Source organism: Cydia splendana, chromosome 20, assembly GCF_910591565.1.
Source record: "Cydia splendana chromosome 20, ilCydSple1.2, whole genome shotgun sequence".
Taxonomy (NCBI): Eukaryota; Metazoa; Arthropoda; class Insecta; order Lepidoptera; family Tortricidae; genus Cydia; species Cydia splendana.
In genome coordinates this window covers 6949956-6977685 of record NC_085979.1, presented here as the reverse complement: position 1 = coordinate 6977685, position 27730 = coordinate 6949956, and the positions used below count along the sequence as shown (strand labels likewise).

At 39.8% G+C, this 27730-nt stretch overlaps 1 protein-coding gene and 1 long non-coding RNA gene across 2 annotated transcripts in view; one reads left to right on the top strand and one right to left on the bottom strand.

The window, feature by feature from the left end:
- The window catches only part of LOC134800841 (heparan-alpha-glucosaminide N-acetyltransferase-like), a 130536-nt gene that overhangs the window by 17503 nt on the left and 85303 nt on the right, over nt 1–27730 (top strand). The window contains exons 4-10 of the mRNA XM_063773398.1: nt 1288–1464; nt 2247–2418; nt 3788–3861; nt 10160–10290; nt 10798–10965; nt 11668–11891; nt 19227–21319. Of these exons, the coding sequence (XP_063629468.1) occupies nt 1288–1464; nt 2247–2418; nt 3788–3861; nt 10160–10290; nt 10798–10965; nt 11668–11891; nt 19227–19405 (1125 nt within the window). The 3' untranslated portion in view covers nt 19406–21319. The remainder of the gene's footprint in view (nt 1–1287; nt 1465–2246; nt 2419–3787; nt 3862–10159; nt 10291–10797; nt 10966–11667; nt 11892–19226; nt 21320–27730) is intronic.
- Nucleotides 26081–27580, bottom strand: LOC134800914 (uncharacterized). Its single transcript, XR_010145593.1, has 3 exons — nt 27146–27580; nt 26821–26887; nt 26081–26334 (listed from the first exon to the last, which is right to left on the bottom strand). It is a non-coding gene; the product is annotated as an uncharacterized LOC134800914 (long non-coding RNA).

The window sequence follows — 27730 nt, the reverse complement described above, 5'->3', positions numbered from 1 at the left end:
GGTCGGGCGAAGCCCGACATTCGGCGCGCTTCGCGCGCTCTTACATAGAGGGCGCCTGCGTCACCCATCACACTCAAAAGGTCGGACGAAGCCCGACATTCAGCGTCTTATTATACAGGGCGCCTGTGGCGCCCTTCACACTAAAAGGTCGGGCGAAGCCGACATTCAGCGCGCTACGCGCGCTCTTTTAAGGCCAAGCCACACCGGATGCGTGTGCGTAGACGTGCACGTGCACGTACGCGTCCCGCTGCGTTGTATAATACGAAAACTCATACGAGAGGACACACCGCTTGCGTGACGTGCGCGAACGCGTGATTTGCACGCAACGCAGCTCCGACGAGACAAACCGGCTGCGTGCTGCGTGCACGCGTCTACGCAGCGGAGCGGCAACGTCGCTTCGTTGCGTGCAGTGATGACGTTGTGTTTAACTGCGTTCCCTATGAGAGGGCGAACCGAGCAGGTTCGGACACGCACAGCTCGGTGCTGCATAGGTGCTGTGCGTGTACACGCACAGCTCGCTTGTATTTATTTACAACTCGGCCGGTGCGCGTGCTGGTTTTTAATATGGATATTTACAACATAGCACAAAGATTACAAAAAATACGTCTTATAAAAATTTAATTTGGCCCGTGGGAACAAATCGATGTTAGGTATTAACGATACTATTGGAAAACAAGGTTGTTGTATTGTGAACTATTGTGCGTCGGTGAATAATATTATGTACTCTCAATTATCTCGATTCAAGTATGAGACATTTTTTTCCTCTAATTGCAATGGCGGCATTAGGTGAGCTGCTTCAATTTGCAACGGGAGTTATAATAACATGATGTAGGTAGGTACTGTCGCAGGAGTATTTTATTTTACTGCACGCATGACTGAGCTGCAGCGTGCGCCTGCGTGGCACACGCAGCCGGTGTGGCTCGGCCTTTATACAGGGCGCCTACGGCGCCCGTCTCACTAAAAGGTCGGGCGAAGCCCGACATACGGCGCGCTTCGCGCGCTCTTACATAGAGGGCGCCTGCGTCGCCCATCACACTCAAAAGGTCGGGCGAAGCCCGACATTCAGCATCTTATCATGCAGGGCGCCGCCCGGCGCCCATCACAATAAAAGAAAGCCCGACATTCGGCGCGCTTCGCGCGCTCTTTCATAGAGCGGCGCCCGTCACACTAAAAGGTCGGGCAACGCCCGACATTCATCGCGCTACGCGCGCTCTTAAAGGTCACGATTATTTAGCAGTGGCGCTAGTGTGCACTTTGATGGGCTCTTAATTTTTTTTTCGTCTACAGATCTTCGTGAACGCCGGCGGCGGCGGTTACGCCATTTTCTCTCACTCGGTGTGGAACGGTCTGACGGTGGCCGACGTCGTGTTCCCCTGGTTCGCCTTCGCCATGGGACAGGCTCTGGTGCTGTCCCTAAACGCGAGGCTCAGGACCTCTCTACCAAGAATCACAGCTTTACAACAGGTATAGTTATGTGGTCTCTCAGGGATGATATACGGATCCAAGTTACATCATGTACAGATCCCAACTTCTGATAGGTACCTACGGGAGATTGTTTAGTTACTTTATTTCAGGCAACTAGTGTCCATAGATACTATGCGATGCGAAACTAGCATACCTACTTATTACAAAAGATTCATATATTTTAAAACTAAAAACTACAAAACACATCATGTTTGTGATGTATTACGCAACCACGCAGTGTCAGGGAGCCGGCTGCGGAACCGCCAGAACTTGACACCCTTCAGCCACAACTCGTTGAAGGTCGCTAAGAACGCTCACCTCGAGAATGAATGATTTAAAACTCGCATGAGTAAAATATTGTTGTTTAAAGTTTAAAGTAATCGAAAACGCAAAAAAATTAAGGCTCGAAGGGTTTTTAGGCTCATACCCAAAAAGGGTAAAAACTGGACCCTATTAATAAGACTCCGCTGTCCGTCCATCTGTCCGTGTGTCTGTCTGTCACCAGGCTGTAACTCACGAACCGTGATAGCTAGACAGTTCAAATTTTCACAGATGATGTATTTTATAACAACAAATACTAGAAACAAAATGAAATAAATATTTAAGTGGGGCTCCCATATAACAAACGTATTTTTTGCCGTTTTTTGCGTAATGGTACGGAACCCTTCGTGTGCGAATCCGACTCGCACTTGGCTGGTTTTTTTAATGTTTTCCGTAAAGACCATGAACCACTGTTCACACTGAATTATCTATAGGAAACTAAATATGACATGTTTTCTCAGGTGGCCCTCCGATCCCTTCTAATGGCGATGGCTGGCGTGGTGCTCGGCTCCGTCAACACCTCGTGGGCCGGGGTTCGACTCCCGGGCGTGCTGCAACGCCTGGCTGCCATGTACCTCATCGTGGGGGCTCTGGAGTGCGCTTTCATGAGGACCAGCCAGAATATTACACCTGGTGAGTAACATCGTATTAACTTCTGTAGAATAGGTTTCATACAAAGATATTTACCGAATGTCACGCGAGATGGCGCTGTACCGGGAGCGGCAATTTCTACATCGCGCTATTGAAATGTTTATGGAAATTGTATATAAGGGTTTGGAATTATTTTTAATGTATTGACTTTATTTGTGACTGGTTTTCGAGCAACACCGGCTTCCGACACATCGGAAGGGAGGGGCCCAAGCGATATCTTACCCTACAAATCTTTCTGCCATTTTTTATGGGGGGAAAGGTGCACACAGTCGCACTTCTCACACACTTGCATACAAAATCCGATCTGTAATGACGACACAAATACATAAAAAATGACACACGTCAAAGACAAATCTTGCAAACCTCGATCTCTTTTTGTGTACGGACGAGTGACAAGTGTCACAACACGCACACTAACACATTTTCATCGAAGTATTTTATTGTATTCTGAGAGATGAGAAGTCGGATTTGTCGCTCGACCGATCCGCAATTTGTACTGGGCGAGCAAAATCGATAAATCCAACAATTACATGAGACTAAAATATAATAATTGTGTTTAAATGTAATTAAACGTATGATACGTAAAAAAAATATTACATGTGAAATGTAACACCTTCTTTTTACGACAAAAAACCGAGCAATTAGGCATTTTTTCTGCTGCTGTGTTCACGCGCGCGTCTGGACTGGGTCTAGTGAAAAATCCGAGCGCAACTAGTTTTATTACCCGCGCTAGATTAGTTGATCTTGTACCTAGGCAGAGGGGAAATAGTGCGAATGCCGCCTCCCTTCCGTGTTGCTCGAAGTGACTGGTTGTTTATTTTCATAGTCAATCCTTCATTGATAACGAACACCCTTTTTGGTAAAGTTAGGAGTAGGAGTACATACATTAACATTGATCTAAAATTAGATATTTCTCTAAAGATATATACAGTGGTACTACTAAACGAAATTAATAACTAACTCTAAAATAGGCCCCTGAGGAATTGTACCAAGGATGCTGGCGGCATTTCGTCGCTGTATCGCAATGATACATTGTGCGAGGTAGCCGGTATTTCTCTAATAAGATTGATATTTTCTCTTCTTGATCAGTAAATTTGTTTCATCAAAAATCTTTTTCCGAGAGCAAATGCTTGAGGTAGTGTAAAAAAATACTCAAATCTTTATAGGTGCTTAAAATACTAATTTTATATGTTTTTTATAAGTAGTTCCACACTAGGTAAATAGTGCTCTGTGAATCACAAATAGTCAAATCTCAAAAATTCAAAGGAGGAGCAAATTTCATGTATTTTATCTACTGTACCTAAATAAGTTATAAATGATATTTTATCTAATATAATATATTTGTGTACAGGTCGTTCTCTGTTCCGTGACATCGCGGCCGGTTGGCAGCAGTGGCTCGCTACTCTCTCGCTAGTAGCGGTGCAGGTATGTTATACCAAAAAGAATAGATAGTATAGAGGGGTCCTGTCATTGTAAATTTTGTAGTCACTGTAAATTTACTGCCATCTATCGACACACTACTAAAACTCAAAATGAAATCGTATAAAGTTATCAAAAAATTGTTAAATATGAAACGGTGTCGTCACGCCATCTAGCCGAGGATAGGCTAAAGGCGTGTGCGCCATCTATTCGAGAATGACTTTTGCTTGAATTCCGAGGCACGTTTTTTCCTTAGACTTTATTCGTCTTATACGAAGTTACATATGTCTTTGGTTATACATAATTATCTAACCCAGTGGCTCCCAAAGTTGATTGGGCTCCGACCCACTTAACAACTTAACATAAAAAATAACGTTATTTAAAGCCTATTGCCAGGTTTTCTACACGTGCAGCCTCTGGACTAGTTATACGCAGAAGACTATCAGTTCCCTGCGCGTCCAATATAATAATGGCTTCAGGATGTTGTTGGGGCTGTCCCGTTTCTGCAGCGCATCGGGCATGTTCGCACAAGCTCGCACGGATGACTACTATGCCATAATACGCAAGAGAACTGCCTCGTTGCTCTGCAGAGTGCGGGCCAGCTCCAACCCCATCCTGGCTACTGTAGCGGGCCGATACGACTCACCCATAATGCGGCATTTTGAACGTGTCTTAACCGCTACTAGGTGATGATAACTTATTATTGTTATTGCTGTCTGTGTGTGTTTGTCGATTTATAATTTTGTTCCACTAACACTTAGTTTTTAATCATAATTGTTACTAAACATTTTGGCCCATTGTTGTCTTTAAATAAATAAATTTAATTTAATTTAACAAAAACTGCCAAATTCGGGACCCACCTCTTGGCCGTCTTAAAAAGGGGCATACAATATTATTGGTAACGCTCAGGTGTCCTAGTAGTTTCAGGGCCCACTCCATATTCGCAACCCATAGTTTGGGAAATGCTGACCTCACCTTTTGACTGGCCAAGACGTCCACCAACGCGTACGGTTTTGAAATTTAGTCAGTGTAATTTAGACCTATACATTTTAATAACAAAACTTCTGTGAGACACAGGCTTATTAAATATATAAAAAACGGGTCACTCACGTATTTTAAGTCGATCAACGCTCGACATGTTTCACTCCGTACCGAGGAGTGTCATCAGGAGTGTTGCGAACGCAACCTTTATTTGTATAAACCTAATGCAGTAGCTAAACGCAGCCGTCGGGCTCGGCTAGTATTTGGAAGCTTTATCTAAAGCACCAATAGGAGCGCTCCACATACCCTGTATCCCGGCCAATTAGAGGCACCTTAATCTAAACCACCATTTTGTACTGCATTTTAACTAGGGCTCCCGGTATCCGTGTTACACGCCGAAACGAATACCCGTGTTCTTAAGACCGGCGGTGCTAAGAACACGGTTTACACGGAACCGCCGGGATCCGGATACGTATCCAAGAACCGTTCCCAAGAAACGTTTCTCAGATACGTATCTCCGTTTACACGGGTACTTAAGACCGGCCCGAACGGATCCGAAACAGTTTGAGCCAATCAATGCTCTAGCTCTGGGTATGCAAGGTCTAGTATTGAATGTTGACTTCAGATGAACTCGTTTAGCGTACGAATTTTTTTTTTAATTATTTATAACAGTTTTAACACATGTGTTAATATAACATATTTAACCAACTATACAATACAGGGTCATTTTTGGACCGTTAGCCATATTGTGCGAGGTGATTAGGTAGGCCATACTGAACAACTTTTTGTATGGGACCAACTCCGAAATCACAAAATTTTTTTTGGCCGTTTCATACATTTTGGTCGAGTGGATGTCGACGTTTTCTATGGGAAGGCCAAATTTTTTTAAGGGATTTCGAGGTTGGTTGAAAAAGTTGTTCAGTATGACCTACCTAAAAATCACCTCGCACAATATGGCTAACGGTCCAAAAATGACTCTGTATATGAATGGAAGTAGGTGTCCCTATTCTATATAGTCTACTATTTTTAATTTTGAACTTACTCGTCCCTAGTTTAGAACCTTTTTTTTTTCTATTATTGTTTTTAAGCTAATTTCATTACCTACATCAATCGAAGAAACACATTTTATATATAATGATGTAATAGTTTCGTGAGGAATAGGTATGCAGACAAATACTACCACCTATATTAGTTAAAAATAACAGTTTAGAAAATACATATTTATGAATTACATCGTCATTATTTTTATCAATTTAATGTTGCGCGAAAACATCAAATCTGCCAACGACTCAAAAAAAGTACACACAAGCGGCATTCAAAACGTAGGATTTCACACGACAGCCTTAAAAATAAAAACCCATGCTACCTTGGTTACCTTGTGATTATACGACTAGAAGTTTTTAAGTCTTCTGCACAAAATGTACACGTGGATAGCTATGTCATAGCACAAATATGGCCGTGCTGGTGTCGTGCCGTGTGACGTGGCCATGGCGTGGCGGCCAGCTGTCATTTGGCTGTCAGGCCTGTTCCAGATACGGCAATTGCCGCAATGTTGAAGTTGTATATTAAATAGTTTTAGTTTCAATTTTATGTTTTAGGTATAGTTCTAGTTTTTAATTAGTTTAGTAAATTATAGCATAACCGCCTCGTCGTCGAACGGCGTAAGCCTGGGTTACAACGGAAGAACAGCGCTGGCTTTGCCAGCAACATGCTGAGTTGTGACCCTTTTATGGCATTTTTCACTAAATGTTATACATTGTATATTTGTCAACATGTTTTTGTCATCTGTGTTTGTTTGTCATAAATAAATGTATTTCTATTCTATTCTATTCTATTCTATTATATTGTTAAATACATTGAGATAGATCTCAAAATTGGTAATCATTCATGTTCACTTGGGTCACTTTCACACTAGTGCTCAGGTAATAAATGCCGGCCGGTGGTGTTCTATTCATTAGATTAGAACGTGTTGTTTTCCAATACCCTTTCGTCTGATATCGCCTAAAACAAGTAGGTTCCCAAACCACTATCAGAACTGTCACAACCAATTATAAGCTTTATGTCGTTGTAATAAGGTGAACACGTCTGCACATGAAATTGCAACAAATGCAGCGGCAAAATTTTAAGAAGTTTCCCATTGTTTTGTAGTCGCAGTTTTAACTAGGGCTCGCGGTCGGGTCCGTGTTTCGTTTACACGTTCCGAATACCCGTTTCCGAATAACACGTACACGGTTTTCTGGCCCGTTCCGCACGTGTAATTAAGAAACGTGTAATTAGTATCCGTCTCCACGGATAAACGGGTATTCGAAGAAACGGGTCTTATTTACCCGTGGCTCCGGACACGTCCTTGACAAGTAGCGAAGGAACGGACCGGCGTACTTAAGAGGACGAGTTTCTGTCATACTTAACCTTATTCCGTGGTTCATAGAGTCGAAATTCATTAACGGTTTACAAAACCCTTATCTGTGCAGGTAGTTTTTGCTTGCAATGTTGCAATACGAATAGAAAATTAGAAATACAGTATACCTATGCTACTTATCGAAGTAGTATTTTATATAAGACTTAAAATACTAACACTTTATTGTTTAGTTAACGAAAAAATGCTGCTTTAAAGTAAACATTCATTTAAAAGATTTACCATATCATACATGGCCAGATTTTATTGTGTACCGTCTTTAGCAGATGGTAGACATATTTACCTACGTCGTGGGAGTAATTTGAATCCTAAACGAAACGAAGGATTTTACAGTAAAACCCCAAGTCTAGCGAGGGACTCTAAAATTTCTATTTTTCCCGTGTAAACGGAGAATCCTAAGCAGAAAAATGCTTGTTAAAACTGCGACTACAAAACAATGGGAAACTTCTTAAAATTTTGCCGCTGCATTTGTTGCAATTTCATGTGCAGACGTGTTCACCTTATTACAACGACATAAAGCTTATAATTGGTTGTGACAGTTCTGATAGTGGTTTGGGAACCTACTTGTTTTAGGCGATATCAGACAAAAGGGTATTGGAAAACAACACGTTCTAATCTAATGAATAGAACACCACCGGCCGGCATTTATTACCTGAGCACTAGTGTGAAAGTGACCCAAGTGAACATGAATGATTACCAATTTTGAGATCTATCTCAATGTATTTAACAATATAATCACAAGGTAACCAAGGTAGCATGGGTTTTTATTTTTAAGGCTGTCGTGTGAAATCCTACGTTTTGAATGCCGCTTGTGTGTACTTTTTTTGAGTCGTTGGCAGATTTGATGTTTTCGCGCAACATTAAATTGATAAAAATAATGACGATGTAATTCATAAATATGTATTTTCTAAACTGTTATTTTTAACTAATATAGGTGGTAGTATTTGTCTGCATACCTATTCCTCACGAAACTATTACATCATTATATATAAAATGTGTTTCTTCGATTGATGTAGGTAATGAAATTAGCTTAAAAACAATAATAGTAAAAAAAAAGGTTCTAAACTAGGGACGAGTAAGTTCAAAATTAAAAATAGTAGACTATATAGAATAGGGACACCTACTTCCATTCATATACAGAGTCATTTTTGGACCGTTAGCCATATTGTGCGAGGTGATTTTTAGGTAGGTCATACTGAACAACTTTTTCAACCAACCTCGAAATCCCTTAAAAAAATTTGGCCTTCCCATAGAAAACGTCGACATCCACTCGACCAAAATGTATGAAACGGCCAAAAAAAATTTTGTGATTTCGGAGTTGGTCCCATACAAAAAGTTGTTCAGTATGGCCTACCTAATCACCTCGCACAATATGGCTAACGGTCCAAAAATGACCCTGTATTGTATAGTTGGTTAAATATGTTATATTAACACATGTGTTAAAACTGTTATAAATAATTAAAAAAAAAATTCGTACGCTAAACGAGTTCATCTGAAGTCAACATTCAATACTAGACCTTGCATACCCAGAGCTAGAGCATTGATTGGCTCAAACTGTTTCGGATCCGTTCGGGCCGGTCTTAAGTACCCGTGTAAACGGAGATACGTATCTGAGAAACGTTTCTTGGGAACGGTTCTTGGATACGTATCCGGATCCCGGCGGTTCCGTGTAAACCGTGTTCTTAGCACCGCCGGTCTTAAGAACACGGGTATTCGTTTCGGCGTGTAACACGGATACCGGGAGCCCTAGTTTTAACAAGCATTTTTCTGCTTAGGATTCTCCGTTTACACGGGAAAAATAGAAATTTTAGAGTCCCTCGCTAGACTTGGGGTTTTACTGTAAAATCCTTCGTTTCGTTTAGGATTCAAATTACTCCCACGACGTAGGTAAATATGTCTACCATCTGCTAAAGACGGTACACAATAAAATCTGGCCATGTATGATATGGTAAATCTTTTAAATGAATGTTTACTTTAAAGCAGCATTTTTTCGTTAACTAAACAATAAAGTGTTAGTATTTTAAGTCTTATATAAAATACTACTTCGATAAGTAGCATAGGTATACTGTATTTCTAATTTTCTATTCGTATTGCAACATTGCAAGCAAAAACTACCTGCACAGATAAGGGTTTTGTAAACCGTTAATGAATTTCGACTCTATGAACCACGGAATAAGGTTAAGTATGACAGAAACTCGTCCTCTTAAGTACGCCGGTCCGTTCCTTCGCTACTTGTCAAGGACGTGTCCGGAGCCACGGGTAAATAAGACCCGTTTCTTCGAATACCCGTTTATCCGTGGAGACGGATACTAATTACACGTTTCTTAATTACACGTGCGGAACGGGCCAGAAAACCGTGTACGTGTTATTCGGAAACGGGTATTCGGAACGTGTAAACGAAACACGGACCCGACCGCGAGCCCTAATTTTAACCTGATAAGGTTTACGATGGCGCGTTATCTTCTGGTTGTCCAAATGTTAAAACTAGCCCAGACAATTGCAATTATGATTAAATGAAGATTTAAAGGAACGAGAGACCCTTTTTACGGTTCCGTACCCAAAGGGTAAAAACGGGACCCTTTTATTAAGTCTCCGCTGTCCGTCTGTCTGTCTGTCTGTCACCAGGCTGTAACTCAAGAACCGTGATAGCTGGACAGCTGAAATTTTCACAGATGATATATTTCTGTTGCCGCTATAACAACAAATACTAAAAACAGAATAAAATAAATATTTAAGTGGGGCTCCCATACAACAAACGTGATTTTTTGCCGTTTTTTGGGTAATGGTACGGAACTCATCGTGCGCGAGTCCGACTAGCACTTGGCCAGTTTTTTTTTAGGTTAGTGCCGCTAGGCTAGGATGTAATAAGCATGGTGTTCAAGGAGTTAGACGTATAACTTATTGCAGATCTGCGTGACGCTGACCATCGCCGCCCCGGGCTGCCCGCGCGGCTACGCGGGCCCCGGCGGCCTGCACCTGTCCGCCGAAGGCAGGAACCTCACCAACTGCACCGGGGGCATCGCCGGATACATTGACCGGTATGCTTCAGAATATAAGTGTTTACCAAAAATTTAATTTTTGGTCCAAGCTTTTATCGCTGCCTGTACTTTTCTTTCTACAGGCACCTAATACTCATCGAGAGAATCCTAACAACCCCTAACGTTAGTTAGGTTACATTGTTTTATCACCTATGGCCACCTCCTGTCTCCGTCATCAGATCGGCTCGATGGTACCATAATATTGCATTGTCACCCGACTTACATATGTATGTAAAGTTTCACCTTCAGCGGAAACCGGGAAGTGGGTCAAATTTTACTTGCAATATTTGACCCGTGCTAAAATAGGTTGGTATTCCACCTGTCCCATTTTTTAGCCCAATATGCATTGCGTCTCAGTCTCTGACTGTCTCTGACTGAGCAAAATGTCAGACGCAAATACACAATGGATAAAGAAATTAGACAGGTAGAATACCACCCAGAGATAGTTACATACATTTCAAGTTATTAAAAAGCTTGTAGAATATATTCACTCATTGTTGTTCACAGAATGGTGTTCGGGGAAGCCCACCTCCACAAATACGGTACCTTCCGCGACATATACCACACCACGGTCCGCCACGACCCTGAGGGCCTCCTGGGCATCTTATCCGGTCTGCTGGTGGTCCAAGCCGGTGCCCACGCCACTAGGATCATGCTGGCTTACAACCATGCCAGGTCAGTTACATAAGTACGGTACCTTCCGCGACATGTACCACACCACCGTCCGCCACGACCCTGAGGGCCTGCTGGGCATCTTATCCGGTCTGCTGGTGGTCCAAGCCGGTGCCCACGCCACTAGGATCATGCTGGCTTACAACCATGCCAGGTCAGTTACATAAGTACGGTACCTTCCGCGACATGTACCACACCACCGTCCGCCACGACCCTGAGGGCCTGCTGGGCATCTTATCCGGTCTGCTGGTGGTCCAAGCCGGTGCCCACGCCACTAGGATCATGCTGGCTTACAGCCACGCCAGGTCAGTTATTTATTGTATTTGAAGTGTTCCCCCGGATTCTTCAGGATACCAATATTAGATCCTGGGGTGATGGCAATGGGTAAGGGCCTTTAAAAAGACCGGGACGGGACTAGACTTTTTTCAAAACCAAGCATTTTGGAAAGTGCTATTTGGTAAAATGATGGCGTCGTTACAACTGTTTTGAGAAGTGGGGTTTTTTTTCTATTAAATATTATTATTTAGAATATATATTATATTAAATCGCTAATTTTCTTTTTATGTTATTAACATAAAATGTAGTAAATCAAATATCTACTCCCTTTTTTTCATTTTGGAATTTAGAAATTTTTAGATCTTGTGTTCTTTTCCATCCCGATTGCGTTCTTTTATAGACAATGCATCACAATGAACTGTTTTCCAGGGCCCGCATAATGCGCTGGGTATTCTGGTCCCTGGTCTTCGGAGCTACCGGCGGCGCCCTCTGCATGTTCTCCAAGAACGATGGCCCGATCCCGATCAACAAGAACCTATGGAGCGTCTCGTACTGCCTGGTGACGGCCGCCATGGCGTTCATGGCTCAGGCCGTGCTGTATTACATAGTGGATCTGAAGATGAAGTGGGGGGGTCGTCCGCTGTATTACGCCGGTGAGTTTTACTAACCTGTGGAGCGTCTACTGCCTGGTGACGGCCGCCATGGCGTTCATGGCTCAGGCCGTGCTGTATTACATAGTGGATCTGAAGATGAAGTGGGGGGGTCGTCCGCTGTATTACGCTGGTGAGTTTTACTAACCTGTGGAGCGTCTACTGCCTGGTGACGGCCGCCATGGCGTTCATGGCGCAGGCCGCGCTGTATTACATAGTGGATCTGAAGATGAAGTGGGGGGGTCGTCCGCTGTATTACGCCGGTGAGTTTTACTAACCTATGGAGCGTCTACTGCCTGGTGACAGCCGCCATGGCGTTCATGGCTCAGGCCGTGCTGTATTACATAGTGGATCTGAAGATGAAGTGGGGGGGTCGTCCGCTGTATTACGCCGGTGAGTTTTACTAACCTGTGGAGCGTCTACTGCCTGGTGACAGCCGCCATGGCGTTCATGGCTCAGGCCGTGCTGTATTACATAGTGGATCTGAAGATGAAGTGGGGGGGTCGTCCGCTGTATTACGCCGGTGAGTTTTACTAACCTGTGGAGCGTCTACTGCCTGGTGACAGCCGCCATGGCGTTCATGGCTCAGGCCGTGCTGTATTACATAGTGGATCTGAAGATGAAGTGGGGGGGTCGTCCGCTGTATTACGCCGGTGAGTTTTACTAACCTGTGGAGCGTCTACTGCCTGGAGACGGCCGCCATGGCGTTCATGGCGCAGGCCGTGCTGTATTACATAGTGGATCTGAAGATGAAGTGGGGGGGTCGTCCGCTGTATTACGCCGGTGAGTTTTACTAACCTGTGGAGCGTCTACTGCCTGGTGACGGCCGCCATGGCGTTCATGGCGCAGGCCGTGCTGTATTACATAGTGGATCTGAAGATGAAGTGGGGGGGGTCGTCCGCTGTATTACGCCAGTGAGTTTCACCATAGAGAAATATTTTTATTTGATTTTATTTTATTTATTAGGCACACAAAACATAACATTTACTACATGTAATAATTATTTTTAGTACAGGTTTTGGTTGGGAATGCCATCCAAAGCATGTATGCACATCATGAAATATATATTTATAGAGCGAAAACTACAACTATACAAACTAACTTAATTACACAATAATACAATTTTAGACACAAAACATAATAATTCACATAATGAAAAGAGGGAAATTAAAGAGATTAATGAAACTTAAAGTAATGATCGATGGCAAAGAACTTCCAAAACCTGTTTCCGAAATATTGCAAATCTCGAGTTGAATATATCAAATATATGGATAGAGTCTTCGAGCAACACCGGCTTCCGACACATCGGAAGGGAGGGGCCCAAGCGATATCTCACAGTACAAATCTTTCTGCCATTTTTCGCAGGGGGAAAGGTGCACACAGTCGCACTTCTTACACACTTACATACAAAATCCAATCTGTAATGACGACACAAATACATAGAAAATGACACACGTCAAAGACAAATCTTGCAAACCTCGATCTCTTTTTGTGTACGGACGAGTGACAAGTGTCACAACACGCACACTAACACATTTTCGTTGAAGTATGTTATTGTATTCTGAGAGATGAGAAGTCGGATTTGTCGCTCGACCGATCCGCAATTTGTACTGAGCGAGCAAAATCGATAAATCCAACAATTACATGAGACTAAAATATAATAATTGTGTTTGAATGTAATTAAACGTATGATATGTAAAAAAAATATTACATGTGAAATGTAACACTTTCTTTTTGTAAATTTGATGTCCCCGACCTCTTTTTATAACAAAAAACCGAGCAAACAGGCATTTTTGTGCAGCAGTGTTCACGCGCGCGTCTGGACTCGGTCTAGTGAAAAATCCATTTGCAACTAGTTTTATTACCCGCGCTAGATTAGATTGACGCGCTAATCTTGTACCTCGGCAGAGGGGAAATAGTGCGAATGCCGCCTCCCTTCCGTGTTGCTCGAAGGATAGAGTGGTAAATCCATACTTCACTTAGGTTTTCTTACCAATACGCGGGTTATTTTCGTAGTCGACATCTAGCGTCATGTAGCGGAATTTAGCAGTACTGCTAGTTGACAATAGATGTCGCACAATTTACATATTATGTATTCTACGCTTAAACGGACTCTAGCCAACGTAGAACTTAACTCAGAAGGTTAATATGATAGTTTATTATTCGACGGTTAATATGATAGCTGTTATTTGTATGTTAATTTAATTTTAATTTATTTATAACTTACTTTGACGATGCAAAAGAGATTGTAAAATCCTACTTGATTTAAATGAGTTTCTATTCTATTTGATAACTGGATTAAATACGAAATGTATGTAATATGTTAATTAATTAAATAATGAATCGGTACTGCTCTTTAAAAATCACTGCGCAAGTATCTCACCGACCGTCTGAGATAAGTAATTAACACATTCACTGCCCCCGACGCACATGTGCGTCCACCGTCATACAAGTTTGTTCCTAGGCCACGCCCCCTGGCAGTGAATGCGTTCATAATTAATCTGTTAAAACCACCACGTAACTAGAAATAGACCAATTTCTCATTTGCTTCAACAACTATTCACATTTTTAATATGTTGAAAAACTTTTGTAACGTATAAGGAGCGAAATCTGGACAAAATTCAATGTCGTATTAAATAAAAACAGCACGGTTATTTTTTATAAATTTTCATGTTCTTTATAATGTATTTAACAATGTTACCTGCTAGATAAAGTTTACTCAAATGCGAACTTTTTAACGGCAGTTATGGTACTTTAAAACCATCGGTGTCGAAAACAAATGTTGCCATTTTTTTTAGTTACAATTTTATCTTCCTTAGGAAAACTTTTTTAGGAAACATCGTAAGCTTGACATATTTCACATTCTCGTCGTTGGACCATTGGTGTTCTCAAAGTAGTAGTTACCTTGCCATAAATTTCCATTTTGAGTCATATGATTAGTCCCCCATAAATCCCTTAATGCAACAAGTGTAAGGTAAACGTACTAGTGGTCGACATGCTAACGCCCAATAGATGACACCTTGCTGTCACCTCTATTGAGAATGACTTAAGTTTCAAAATGATATGTACTGGGACCGCGTCGAGCACCAGTAAGTTTACCTTTACCAAAAAGGGCGTTCTTTATCAATGAAGGATTGACCATGAAAATAAACAACCTGTCACAAATAAAGCCAATACATTCAAAATAATTCCAAACTGGTGATGTACCGACTATTGATTTGGCCGACTAGCCGACTAATCGGCGCTCGAATGGCCGATTAGTCCGGCTAGTCGGCCAGATCATTAGTTTCGTATAAGTTCAGGTGAAAAACAATAGTTTTGCTCCTTTGGTTGCGCTATTCATCATAATTTAGCTTGGCTAAAACGTGTTCTCTACAGGCTCAAAGACCTATCACAAGAATCCTCGTTCAATTTCTGTCTTTAGTTCTTTTATTTTGCAATCCTGAGCAGACCGTCAGTACAGCTTGTAGGAGGTATTTCCAAGGATCTTTTTCCCGTACGTAGTCGCCAGTTAAGAACCTATCCCCTGTGGTCAGCGTCTTTACGAGCAACGTGCCCTGACTGTCTCTAAATTTTGCAATAACATTAATAGTTCCTCATGGCTTCACCATTAAAAAAAAACAAAACTGAATAATAATATAAAAAAAAAATATCGAACTTGCACATGAAATTACACGAGAATCAGTTGAGATCGACCTGTAGAGGAAAACACCAGCCCACCAAAATATGATAACGATCAAACGGTCAATTATATTATGAACAAAAGTTTTCGTATGTACCCTGAATAGGTATTTTAGTAAAATAAACATAAGACAATTATGGTAAATATTGACTGTTGATTTCTTTTTTTTCTGTTGTTCTTTCACAAATAAAGTGCCGACTAATCGCCGACTACAAATGTGGCCGGATAGTCGGCTTTCCCGACTAGTCGGCGACTAGTCGGTACATCCCTATTCCAAACCCTTATATACAATCCCCATAAACATTTCAATAGCGCGATGTAGAAATCGCCGCTCCCGGTACAGCGCCATCTCGCGTGATATTCGGTAAATATCTTTGTATGAAACCTATTCTATATAGTTAGGGAGGCGAGGTAGCTAAATGGCGTAATTCAACGGCGCCGTCGAGACCTATCAAAATCGAAAGATAAAATAATTTCGAAAAGAAAAGCTCGTATGGCAAAAACCATTTTAGCGGTGGGTTTGGCGTGTACGGTTTTTCAAAAATGTTAAAAAAAACAGTTACTTGGGCATTCTCGAGCGCGTCAGATATTCATACTACGTATGCCCCGAGTGCCTCTGATAACAACGGTATACTAATCTGCCGGTTTGCGTGGTGGGGGTAGGCATATAAAGTAGTCAAAAATGCAAAAAAAAAAAATTTACTCGAGCGCGTCAGATTTTCGGAAGGGGTGTTAAGTAGGCCCCAAGGAAGCTTCCTTTAAAAAAACTGACGATTTCGGCGTGACGATAAGTTACGATGAATTTTTGAAAATGCAAAAAAATAAAGTTTTTTTGAAATACTCGAGCGCGTCAGATTTTCATAGGGGAGGTTTATCTCGGTATCCTGAAAGCATATTTTTTTAATCTGACAAAAATGTTGGTGGGTTCTCTTAATCTGACCGAAAAAGGTTTTTTGGTTTCTTTTTTTTCCTTTCTTTCTCCTTGATAAAACGGGGAATTTAAGAATGACAATAAAATTACCTTTTTTGTTTATTTAAACTTTTTTTTTGTAAAATGTATCGTTCGCGACTTATATGCCGCAACGCGTTCTTAGGAAGACGAAATGGCTCCTCCACACTTCCGGTCATGCGGAAACCGGCAGATTTTGTATTTTTAGTAAGTTTTAGATTATATTCTTCAAAATAAAAAATAAAAAAATCGCGCTCGAGAATGCCGGATTAACGTTTTTTTTTTACAAGTTCGCGACCCTATAACTCGGCGGCGTCAAGGACTTATCGTCAGATTAGTTAAATTTAGTCTTTAAACACTAAAATCAACCCCCAATATCTTAATCTGAGGCGCTCGAGTATTTCAGACTATCCATTTTTTTTTACTAATCTGATCGTCTATCCTAGGCGCGCGTCACTACATATAGAGCTAAATACTTTACAAGGTTGTTCTATTAGGTCTAAGGTATCTCTCATATCTTAAACTGCCACGCTCGAGTATTGCCGAAAATTCCCCTATTCGCCTCCCTAACCAATAGAAGTACGGACGCGAACAAGAAGTTAATATATCAATTAATAAGTGTAAAAATCAGTAGATATATTAATATTGTAGTCCCACGTATCGTATTCCCCTACTTTTGGTCTTTGTCACATAGTTTCTACGGCATTAGTTAGGAGATAAAATCCCTTGATTTTATTCAGATCATGCCCATTTTGATCATGTGATATAGTTTTATATTACTTATCCTTATAAGTAATATAAAACTATATCACATGATCAAAATGGGGGATTAAGTAGGACAAGAATAATAATATACTGATCTATACCAGTGGGGACACTCCTGACACATGTATCTATTATCTATGCCTATTTTGTAAAAACATGCCATACGATAAAATAGATAGAAATAGGTATTCCTTATTTGTACGTAGTTTCTATTTATACAGAAACTAGTTTATTTGACCGCGACTTTAGTAATTTGGATAGCTTATTTTTTATAGTGTCCGACCGAAGGTTCGGTTTCGGTTTCGGTTTCGGCCAGGTTCGGCCAAAAAATCATGTTTCGGCTGTAGTTTCGGTTTCGGCCAAAAAACGGCCGAACCTTTCGGCCGGGCCGAAACTTACGAAATGGTACTTCGTACTATGAAACTAAACTATGTGACAAAGACCAAAAGTTGGGGAATAAGTAGGACAACAATATTAATATGTACCTACATATACTGATTCATGTATAGGTACAGAAATGAATTGGTTTATTATAAAACACAATTCCACTAATGAGGGCGCCACTATATAGACGGTCGATGCAGTCTTAAGAGGCGGCCTATAACGCGCACACTGTCTAATTAGACACTCATCTACTCAGATACAATTGTATCGGAGTAAATGAGATAGCACTGTCGTATGTTACTGGGTCTGGGGAAAAGAATGATAAGAAAACTCATCATCTTCCTCGCGTAATCCCGGAATTTGACATTGGTTGGAGTCTGTGCTCAACTACTTATCCTGCAGCCTGAAGCACGGCTTTGACTTCGCATGAAAGTTCGCCTCACTGGGGCACTTCGGACGTTTAGGCCCAGGTGAAGATCGGTACCCGGCCTTGCGATATTGTCAACAAAAAATTCGCGCTCGCTGCGCTCGCGTTTTTGGTTGACCCTGTATCTACATATTGGCTTGACTGGTGAATGAATAGAGTTAGACCAAGAAAGTTCTACAATTATTTTGATAGCATATGCAGTGCAACTAGTGTTATCTATACGTCACAATTTCACAGAAGTTTTGACGTTTAAAATAACAATTGCACTGCGTGTGTTATCAAAATCGTTGCAGAATTATCTTGGTCTAACTCTAGTAATTTTCTTAAAAAACTGCTTAAGTAACATCAATTTCAAGGACATTGGGTGTTGACAGCCCCATAATATGTGTGTAAAAGCGGTTTTATGACATTTTTTCGACGATTTTAACAAGTCTACAAAAGGTTCGGTTTCGGTTTCGGTTTCGGCCGAAATTAGAGCCAAGCCGAACATTCGGTTTCGGTTTCGGTTTCGGCAAAAAAACATGTTTCGGTCGGACACTAATTTTTTATTAAATCTGCTTTTTATATATTCCCCTTAAAGCGTGATTTCTGGGATAAATACTACCCTATGTCCTTCCCCGGGACTCAAACGATCTCCATACCACCAAAAGTGGCAAAAAAGGTCACAATATATAAAATATATAAGAAACGCTCACTTATTTAGTTTCAGCTGACCGTTGTCTGTCTGTCTGTAATCAAATCTTGCAAGTTAAATTTGATCCACTTCCCGGTTTCCGATTGAGCTGAAATTTTGCATGCATGTATAAATCGGATGACAATGCAATATTATGGTACCATCGAGCTGATCTGATGATGGAGACAGGAGGTGGCCATAGGAACTCTGTGATGAAACAATGCAACCTAATTGTGTTAGGGGTTTTTAGAATTGTCTCGATGAATATTAGTTGTCCGTCGTAAGAAAGGTACAGTCAGCGATAAAAGCTTGTACCAAGAATTAAATTTATTGACAATTTTTTTTTATGTAAATTATGTATTACTCTATGCTTAGACGGACTCTAGCCAACGAGTATGCGTTAACGACCGAGGCGCAGCGAGGCCGTATAAATTTACTATTTTAAAACTTTTTTTCAGGTCAAAACGCGCTGTTCCTCTACCTAGGCTCCGAGTTACTCAAGAAGCACTTCCCCCTCCACATCCACGTGCCCGCCGCCACGCACGCGCAGCTGCTGGCCACACACGCCTTCGCCATGCTAGTGTGGATCGCGGTCGCCATAGCGTTGCACAGGAAACGGATCTTTATCACGCTGTAATAAGGTTGGAAGTTGATTGGCAATGTTGGTTTTCAGTTTAATCCTTTAGCCCAGCGGTCGGCAACCTTTTAGCAGCCAAGGGCCAAGAGAAATGCAATTTCGATTTGTCAAAACAAAGATTCAAATTAGAATGGAATAGGAGACCTTTTTATAGGTCCCTGAGCGGCTAGAGGGTACGATATCGATAGGATAATGGCGCGATTGTGTTGCTCATAGAAAGTTGATTTATATCGAGATTTAATAATAATATTGGAAATGGATTGAAAAAGATTATTTAGCCGGCCTCATGAATATTTTCATTTTTATTTTAATAAATATTTTGTTATAAAATGTAATGATTTCTTGTATGAAATTGCAAAAACAATCAGTGAAAATATTGATTATACTGAGAACCATATTTTTAAAGTAAACGTCCCAATATTTGACACACTATTCCAATGAAAACTAATTTGTTACTCCCTATTGATTCACGGAAGATGTCAACAAATGCGACAGTCAGTCGACCATTGGGACATTATAGGGAGGTTAAAACTATATATACCAACTTAATGCCCACTTGCACCACCACACTAACCCAGGGTTAATTGTTTAACCCGTTAACCTAGTCTCAAACTGTACTGGTAACCATGGTACTCCAGGTTTAACCGGTTAACTCAGGGTAAGAGGAATGGTGCAAGTGGGCCTAAGTCATTTTGAATCTTAAATAATAGTCATTAAACACCTCTATTCGATTTTCTCACAAAATAGCCTGGGTATATTAGATATCGCCTACGAAATTAGTCTTTATTTAACTGTAATAAGATGCATTATTACTTGTATATAAACTGTATAAGTTAAATGTTTGGTTTACCGGACGGTCAGATATTTCTTTAAATATTTTAGGACTAGTACAGTCAGCATCTATGGTAGCGGGTGAAACAACGCGCCAAAACTATCTGTCATTCTAGAATACTTTTCTATTAGGGAGTACAATATTCTGCCGCCAGAGTGCAGCACTAGCACAACCCGTAAACCATAGAGTAACTTATATACAGGGTGGCTAAAAAATAAGTGCATTCCCGTTGCCAGGGAGGTTTTGGGATTATACTATGAGACCAACCCTGATTCCGCGAAAAAAATTTGGCTGTTTCATACATTTTGGCTGGTCCAGTTTCTATGGGAGGGTAAATTTTTTTTTCGCGTATTCGTGGTTGGTCCCATAGTAAAAGTTGCTCAGTATAATCCCAAAACCTCCCTGGCAACGGGAATGCAGCTAGTTTTTTAGCCACCTTGTATATAAAACAGTTTTTGACATGTTTTCACAGATTATTTGTTACGAATAAATATGACATTGATGCATCGTGGCGGCTTGTTTACATGCTAGTGGCGCCCCCTTTGCAGAGTTTTCCGTAATATTCCATATAAGAGATATATCTCTGCAGTTCAGGTTGAAAAGTATCTGTCAGAGTCTAATTGTTTTTCATATAGAACCATATCTGTTTTTTAAGTCGTTAGAGAAGGGTAGATACTTTTGACGCTTAGTCTGATCCTCTACTTTTGATGCAGACAGTACCATGTTGCATATATGGACATCAAATTAAATGAAACGTTATTTTGAGTATCCAATAGTTGACAGTTTACAAAAGCGACAGAAACTTATTTACATGCCCATATGTGCAACTGTATGTATAACCAAAGAGAATTTGAAATAGAGAGTTACTGTCATGGTAAATTATGTAGCTACAGTACATTTTCTGCCATCTTTCGACAGACGATTAAAACTGTTAGAACGCCATTTGACTTTGATCATTATTCTTTCACTGATATGTGTTAACTTGTTAAATATTAATATTAACGCCATCTACTCGAGAGTGGGCTGAAGGTTATGGCGCCATCGCTCGAAAAGATTGCACCATACCTTTGGCCTATAGACGAGTAGATGGCGTTAATATTAATATTTAATAAGTTAACACATATCAGTGAAAGAATAAGGATCAAACTCAAATAGCGTTCTAACAGTTTTATATTCTATCGAAAGATGGCAGTATATTTACAGTGGCTTACATAATTTACTTTGACCATCCGTCTCTGTGCACTCTATTCTCTTTGGTATAACTATTAAAGCATACTAACCTATAATATAACCATATCAATCTATGAATTATAATGACTTAGTGTTTATATTATGATTTGCATCTTTTCACCAAATAATGTATTTTAGAAAATATGGAATTTGTGATATTGATATGTAACTCAATTATTATTAATTATTGTTACTGTAGAAGCCAAAATTATCTTCTTAATATATATTAATCATTGTAGTCCTTTTAAAAAATAAACACATTTTTAACAACATTTGCATTTAAAACTTATCCTGTGACCGATATTTTTTTAACTTACATAGAATGATTGTGCTTAAAATTCTAAAATTTAATGAAGCTGCATGCATAACTGCATGCTGCATGCATGTAAATTTTCTAATGATTATTTAAATATAATAAAATTATAAATGAATATAATGTAAACATGTATTTGGCCTCCAATAGAAATGATGTTAAAAAACATTAGTTGACTTGACAAGATGCCTTGACTTTACGAATATCGTTCTAAACAAATTTGATTTTATATGAAATATGTGACGTCCCACGGGTAAAGGTACCTTATGGCGGTTGGCGCTAACGCTATTATTAACGCCGCTCCAATATTATTGCGGCGCTATGCGACGTAAGCGCCAGCCGCCATAAGGTACCTTTTGCCGTGGAACGTCACATATATCATTTCGATAGCAGACGTATGAAAATATGTTTTCACTTAACAAAACATTACTTATCTAGTTTAAAGAAAAGTAACACTATAATTATTTGGATACTAAAATCTTAAGCTGTATATAGTAGGGTGTTTCATTTTTCCGAATTTTCGATTTTCATCTGACTTTGCTTGAATTCTTGTTCTAACTGATAAAATAATATTATACGTTAAAAAAAATTAAAATCGGTCAACATTTAGAGGTTGCACAACATCAACAAAGATTTTTCAAATAACCAACGACTCTACATCGGAGGGTAGAAAATGGTTTAAGCGGGTACCATCCAAGCGGAGAGTAGTGTGATACTGAACCTTCTACATATAAATAAATTTTAAAATTAGTAGTAAACTTGGATTTTGGTTACTCGATAAATGTTCTAATTAAGATTATTCAGTTTTTCCACCTGTTTCCAAAGGAAAAGTGCTTTTATCGTGTTTTAGACGCAAAATTCAGTTTTCTCATTCGATTTTAGTATCAGTTCATTATATTTTGTCATTTTAGAACATAGTTCATTTTCATGCAATGTATGGGGTTCTTACTCTACCTTTTCAACTTGTGCAACCTCTAAACGTTATTCGATTCTTTCGAAAATTGAAATAGATAGTTTTTAGTGTGGGGAGACTCCATTGGTGAGCAAAGTCAGGAAAAATATTACAACTTTTTTTTCTCCATACAAAAGTGAATCACCCTAGTATATAGGCGTGTATATTGCCTAGACGTTAAAGCCGGGTATTCATTAGGCAACTTTTGTTAATAAACACTGTTTAATGACTGTTTATAAACAGTGTTGCACGATGTTTCATCACCTCTGTAAACATGTTTATAAACAAGGATGATGAAATATTGTTGCATAAACATGTTGCTGTGTTCCCCACTCTAGGTGGAGAACAAGACGAAACATTCAGTTTATAAACGTTTATAAACAGATGTCATCGAGTGTGGACGTGTGTGACGCAAGTTTAGAAACATGGAAATAGTACTACCTCCTCGGGCGATATCCTAGCAACAACTAAACTAGTGTGGACTGCTAAGTTTCAGAAACAGTGTTTACGGTAAACTTGTTGCAAAACATGGTGATCAAATTCAACAGTTTATTAACAAATGTTGCCTAATGAATACCCGGCTTAATAATTCCCTTATTGTTCCCGAATCTACTACCTTTGTCCATGATAGTAATTAGCCACTCCTAATAATAAGGCTTCAATTGGCTTGTTTATTTCTGACTTGTTAGGAGTGGCCAATTACTATGTAGTGGCTATTACCATAGTAGTCACCCTACACTTTTTTTAGTGAGTTCATTATAATTTTATATTATTTTGCCATTTTATGTATCCGCTCACATTGCTCGCATGTGTGCGTAGTATACGCCGCAGTGGATAACAAGATAAACATGCATAGTAGGTAGAGTGAATTCGGGTAACTTTGAAAACGGGATAGTTTCGGAAATTAAACTCGCAATGAGACAAACATAAAAAAGTCATACACTTATTTTTCATAAATGTTCGCACTTTGGCAATATATGCCTATTTACACATTAGGATGTATTGGTAAACGTTACACGTGTACATAGTGCTTTTAATTTAGTATATATTCCGATTTTCGAAATTACCGCAATGCACCACGTCGTCGGGGTCACATGAGTTACATAAGAGGTAAACGTCATTGTTAAGAATTGCTCATATTTAGGATAGCGGTACACAATCCAGTCATAAAAAAAAACAATTTATACATGTATGTAATCTGTATAAACTCCAGTCGTAAATAGATTCCAAAAAAAGTAAGACAATGTTGCCACTGCAATAATTTGTTTGTAAAATAGTAAATTTCTTTTTATAAATAAACACGCTAAGATAATTTATTTATTGTTAATTTTACTCCTACGATTTAAATAAGTACTTTTATTTACTTATTTTTACATAAATACAAGACGCGCTAGTAAAAAGTGGCAACACTGTCTTACTTTTTATGGAATCTATTATGATTTTCAGTTTAGAGAAAGTTAAATGTAAATATAGTAGCATAAAATTAACCCGTTGCACTTCAATTTAACGTGGTTATCAGTACGTCTACCACCAGTTTTACACTGACATATTCGCTAACGTCTGCGTAAACTTACTTTCTTACTTTACTTTTGGCATCTCGCTCGCACTAATATGCCAGTACGAGCGAGATGCATAGAAAGTAAGCTACGCAGGCGTTAGCAAATATGTCGTCAAGCTCGTGGTAAGGCCTCACCGCCAATGACCACCATAGTTGTAAGTACAATGGAAAACCATCCTATTGTACTATGGAATAAGGTTTATTTTGCAAATGATATACGCGTGGCGTTTATTATGGTTTACTAGTTTTGCGCCATCATATTGGTGAAAGAGAAGATATATATTATTATTTTATGTTTTATGTATTTTTTCCATGTTAGTTTTTTATACTTCTAATATAAAATAGGTATGTTCATTTAGGTACTTATAGCTAATATAAAAATAAAACTATAAACATCCTGACATATAAATAATCTATTATATAGTTTAATACCTAAATGGACAGACTAGTTTAGGACAAAATATTTTTTTTTTATTATTATTTTCAATTAATGAGAAAGATTGAGTTAACATTAATCTTAGAACTTAATTAATTGTAATAAAATGTTTATTTTCCATTTACTTTCAATAAATGAATTAATTTGTATTGTTGTTTTAATATAATAAATTAATAATTTAATTTCTAGTTGGTGACACTGACGCATACTCATTCAGTCCTACTAGGGTGACTGATATAGTTACTGGCCACAATATAGTAATTAATTGGCCACTCCATAGTGAGGCAGAAAGAAACAAGCCAAAAGGAGTCCTATTGTTAATAGTGGCCAATTACTATGTAGTGCCACAGAATGTGCACAGAATAAATAATAGTACTACCGTACAGAAAGGACACTTCCTAGAAAACCGAAGTTTGACAGCGATTCAGGGACGAATCATGCTGTCCCTTTCTAATGTATGGCACTAACCCTTTCGGCTATTTATGGTTGTCAAAATTCAAGTCATTAATCTTATCTGTGGTCGTGCACGCAAAAGGACGTCAAGTGGTGCCAACCCTAATAATTGCTCGGAGCAATGCTGAGCCGAACGGAGCAGAGTTCGACCGAAGTGAGGAGTATCTCCTCACTGTCGGAGCAATGCTAAGCCGAACGGAGCAGAGTTTGCCCGAAAGGAGGAGTGTCTTCCCACTGGTAGTCGCCAATATCAGCTTAGTCACCTGACTTGTAACATTATAAATGCGAAAGTAATCATGCCTACATATTGTTTCATCACGATTAAACCGCTGAACCGATTTAGATAAAATTTGACATGGGATAGTTCATCATCATCATCATCCCGCGCAAACGAAGTTGCAGGCAGAAGCTAATAGTTTCATATTTTCACCAAGAAGTTACCGTTACAGCTTGGACGAAAATGCTTTCGTATGTCCGGATGTTCTCGTCTACAGGTCACATTTCTCAATCGATTCTCGCGAAATTTTGTGAGCAGGTTCAAGAAGTAAATAAAGACTTAGTTTTTAGGGTTCCGTACCCAAAGGGTAAAAACGGGACCCTATTACTAAGACTCCGCTGTCCGTCTGTCACCAGGCTGTATATCATGAACCGTGATAGCTAGGCAGTTGAAATTTCCACAGATGATGTATTTCTGTTGCCGCCATAACAACAAATACTAAAAAGTACGGAACCCTCGGTGGGCGAGTCCGACTCGCACTTGTCCGGTACTTTTTTGTCGAGTCGGTTTTCGGAATTTTTCAAAATGGCGGATGGGGGTTCGTGAAGTCTACAGCTCACAGAGCCACTAGTTTGTAAGAATGGAAGGGGAGTTAAGAAAGTTTTGTTGATTAGCTATCTTTATTATTAACTTGTCTTTCGAAACTTGTTTGCTTAAACTGGAAAACTAATAAACATGGTCAACAAATGAAAGAGAGCGTTATAAAACTCGCCGCTCACATCTTTAGGAACATCGACGTACGGTCCGATTGAGTCTTGTTGAACTTCGTGATCTTCGTAAAACCATTCGGGGAAGAGAGAGGGAGGGCCGATGATGTAGTGCCACTGTCTCCGTTCCGCACGGACTACTAGTGAAGTGTGGGCGCCTTTGAAGTATAGCTGAAATGAAAATTTAGTTACTCTATGGTTTACTAAAGGCGCTAGTGATGCACTCTGGCGGCAAAACATTGCAGTAGTATTGGATGGAGATGACAGCCGTCACCGTACCCAAGTTATCTGACGGAAAAAAACCTATAAGCAGAGATATATATAACTCCGTATAAGATAAATAAAGTCTAAGAAAAAAACGTGCCTCGGACGGCCAAGGAAAAGTCATTCTCGAATAGATGGCGCCATTACCTTTGGCCCATTCTCGGCTAGATGGCGTTAACGACACCGTTTGGTATTTAACAATTTTAACACATACCAGTGAAAGAACATGGGTCAGTATGGAACAATAAAAATTAAGAATCATTTATCCGTAAACATATTTTGATTATTTTATACATTTTCAATTTTATTGATGGCAGTAAATGTACCGTGATATAAAATTGACAATGACAGGACCCCTCTATACTATCTATTCTTTTTGCTATAAGTAAGTACCTTTATTGAAGGGAGCCCCCTATCAGCATCGTCTATGTTTACTTCTGCTTCATCTTGGGTAGTCAGACTGTAATAAAAAATGTTAATTAGGGCGCTGCCACACTGGCGATTTGCGAGCGAGTTGAAAGCGAGGCGAGCGCCAGTGTGGCAGCGCCCTTATAGTGTCTTTTATTAGAGTTATCGCAAGACCGAGAGGCATGGCGATGGCGTGATCTGGCGTTGGGCCCGAGGACTCACTTTGGGTCGTTGCGTCACTGTAGTAAGTATACCTAAGTCACAGTCAGTTTTCGGCAATGAATGTGTTAATGTCCTCGACTGTACTTACGCGAATTTGTTAATAACTCTCATAATTTCAGCAAGCATAGTTTTTTCATCCACTACAGGCATAGCTCGTCTAGACGGTTTTTTAGATTCTTTGTTCTTCCTGGGCTGACGATAACTGGGATCACTGGGACTGAAAGCAGAACTTTAATTATAACTGAAGAAAAATTTGTTGTATAATTATTTTAAAGTCTAAGAAAGAAGTGCCCGAGTTTGGCCACTGAAGTAGGTAAGATGTATGTCCATCGGAACCATGGTTTTTGAAGCGGATTGTCAAACGTATCTTAATCTCAACAGCGCCATCTAACAAATCCGAAGCACCAATTACTCCAATTAGTATTTTCTGTAAGTTTACAAACTCTTCTATAATCAATGTATGCCTTAACTTAAGGTGTGTCTCAGTGGATGTTTTTAAAATCGATATCGTGGTGCCGATAATCGACACATAAGAAATAACGGCCAAATTTATGAACAGAGTAACAGCTACCCCACAACGGTTATATTATACATGATAGCTTTGTTTGGGTCATTGGTGATGGAACTCGCAGTGATCACGGATACGAAAACCTCAATAAGTTCCAAAAACAGG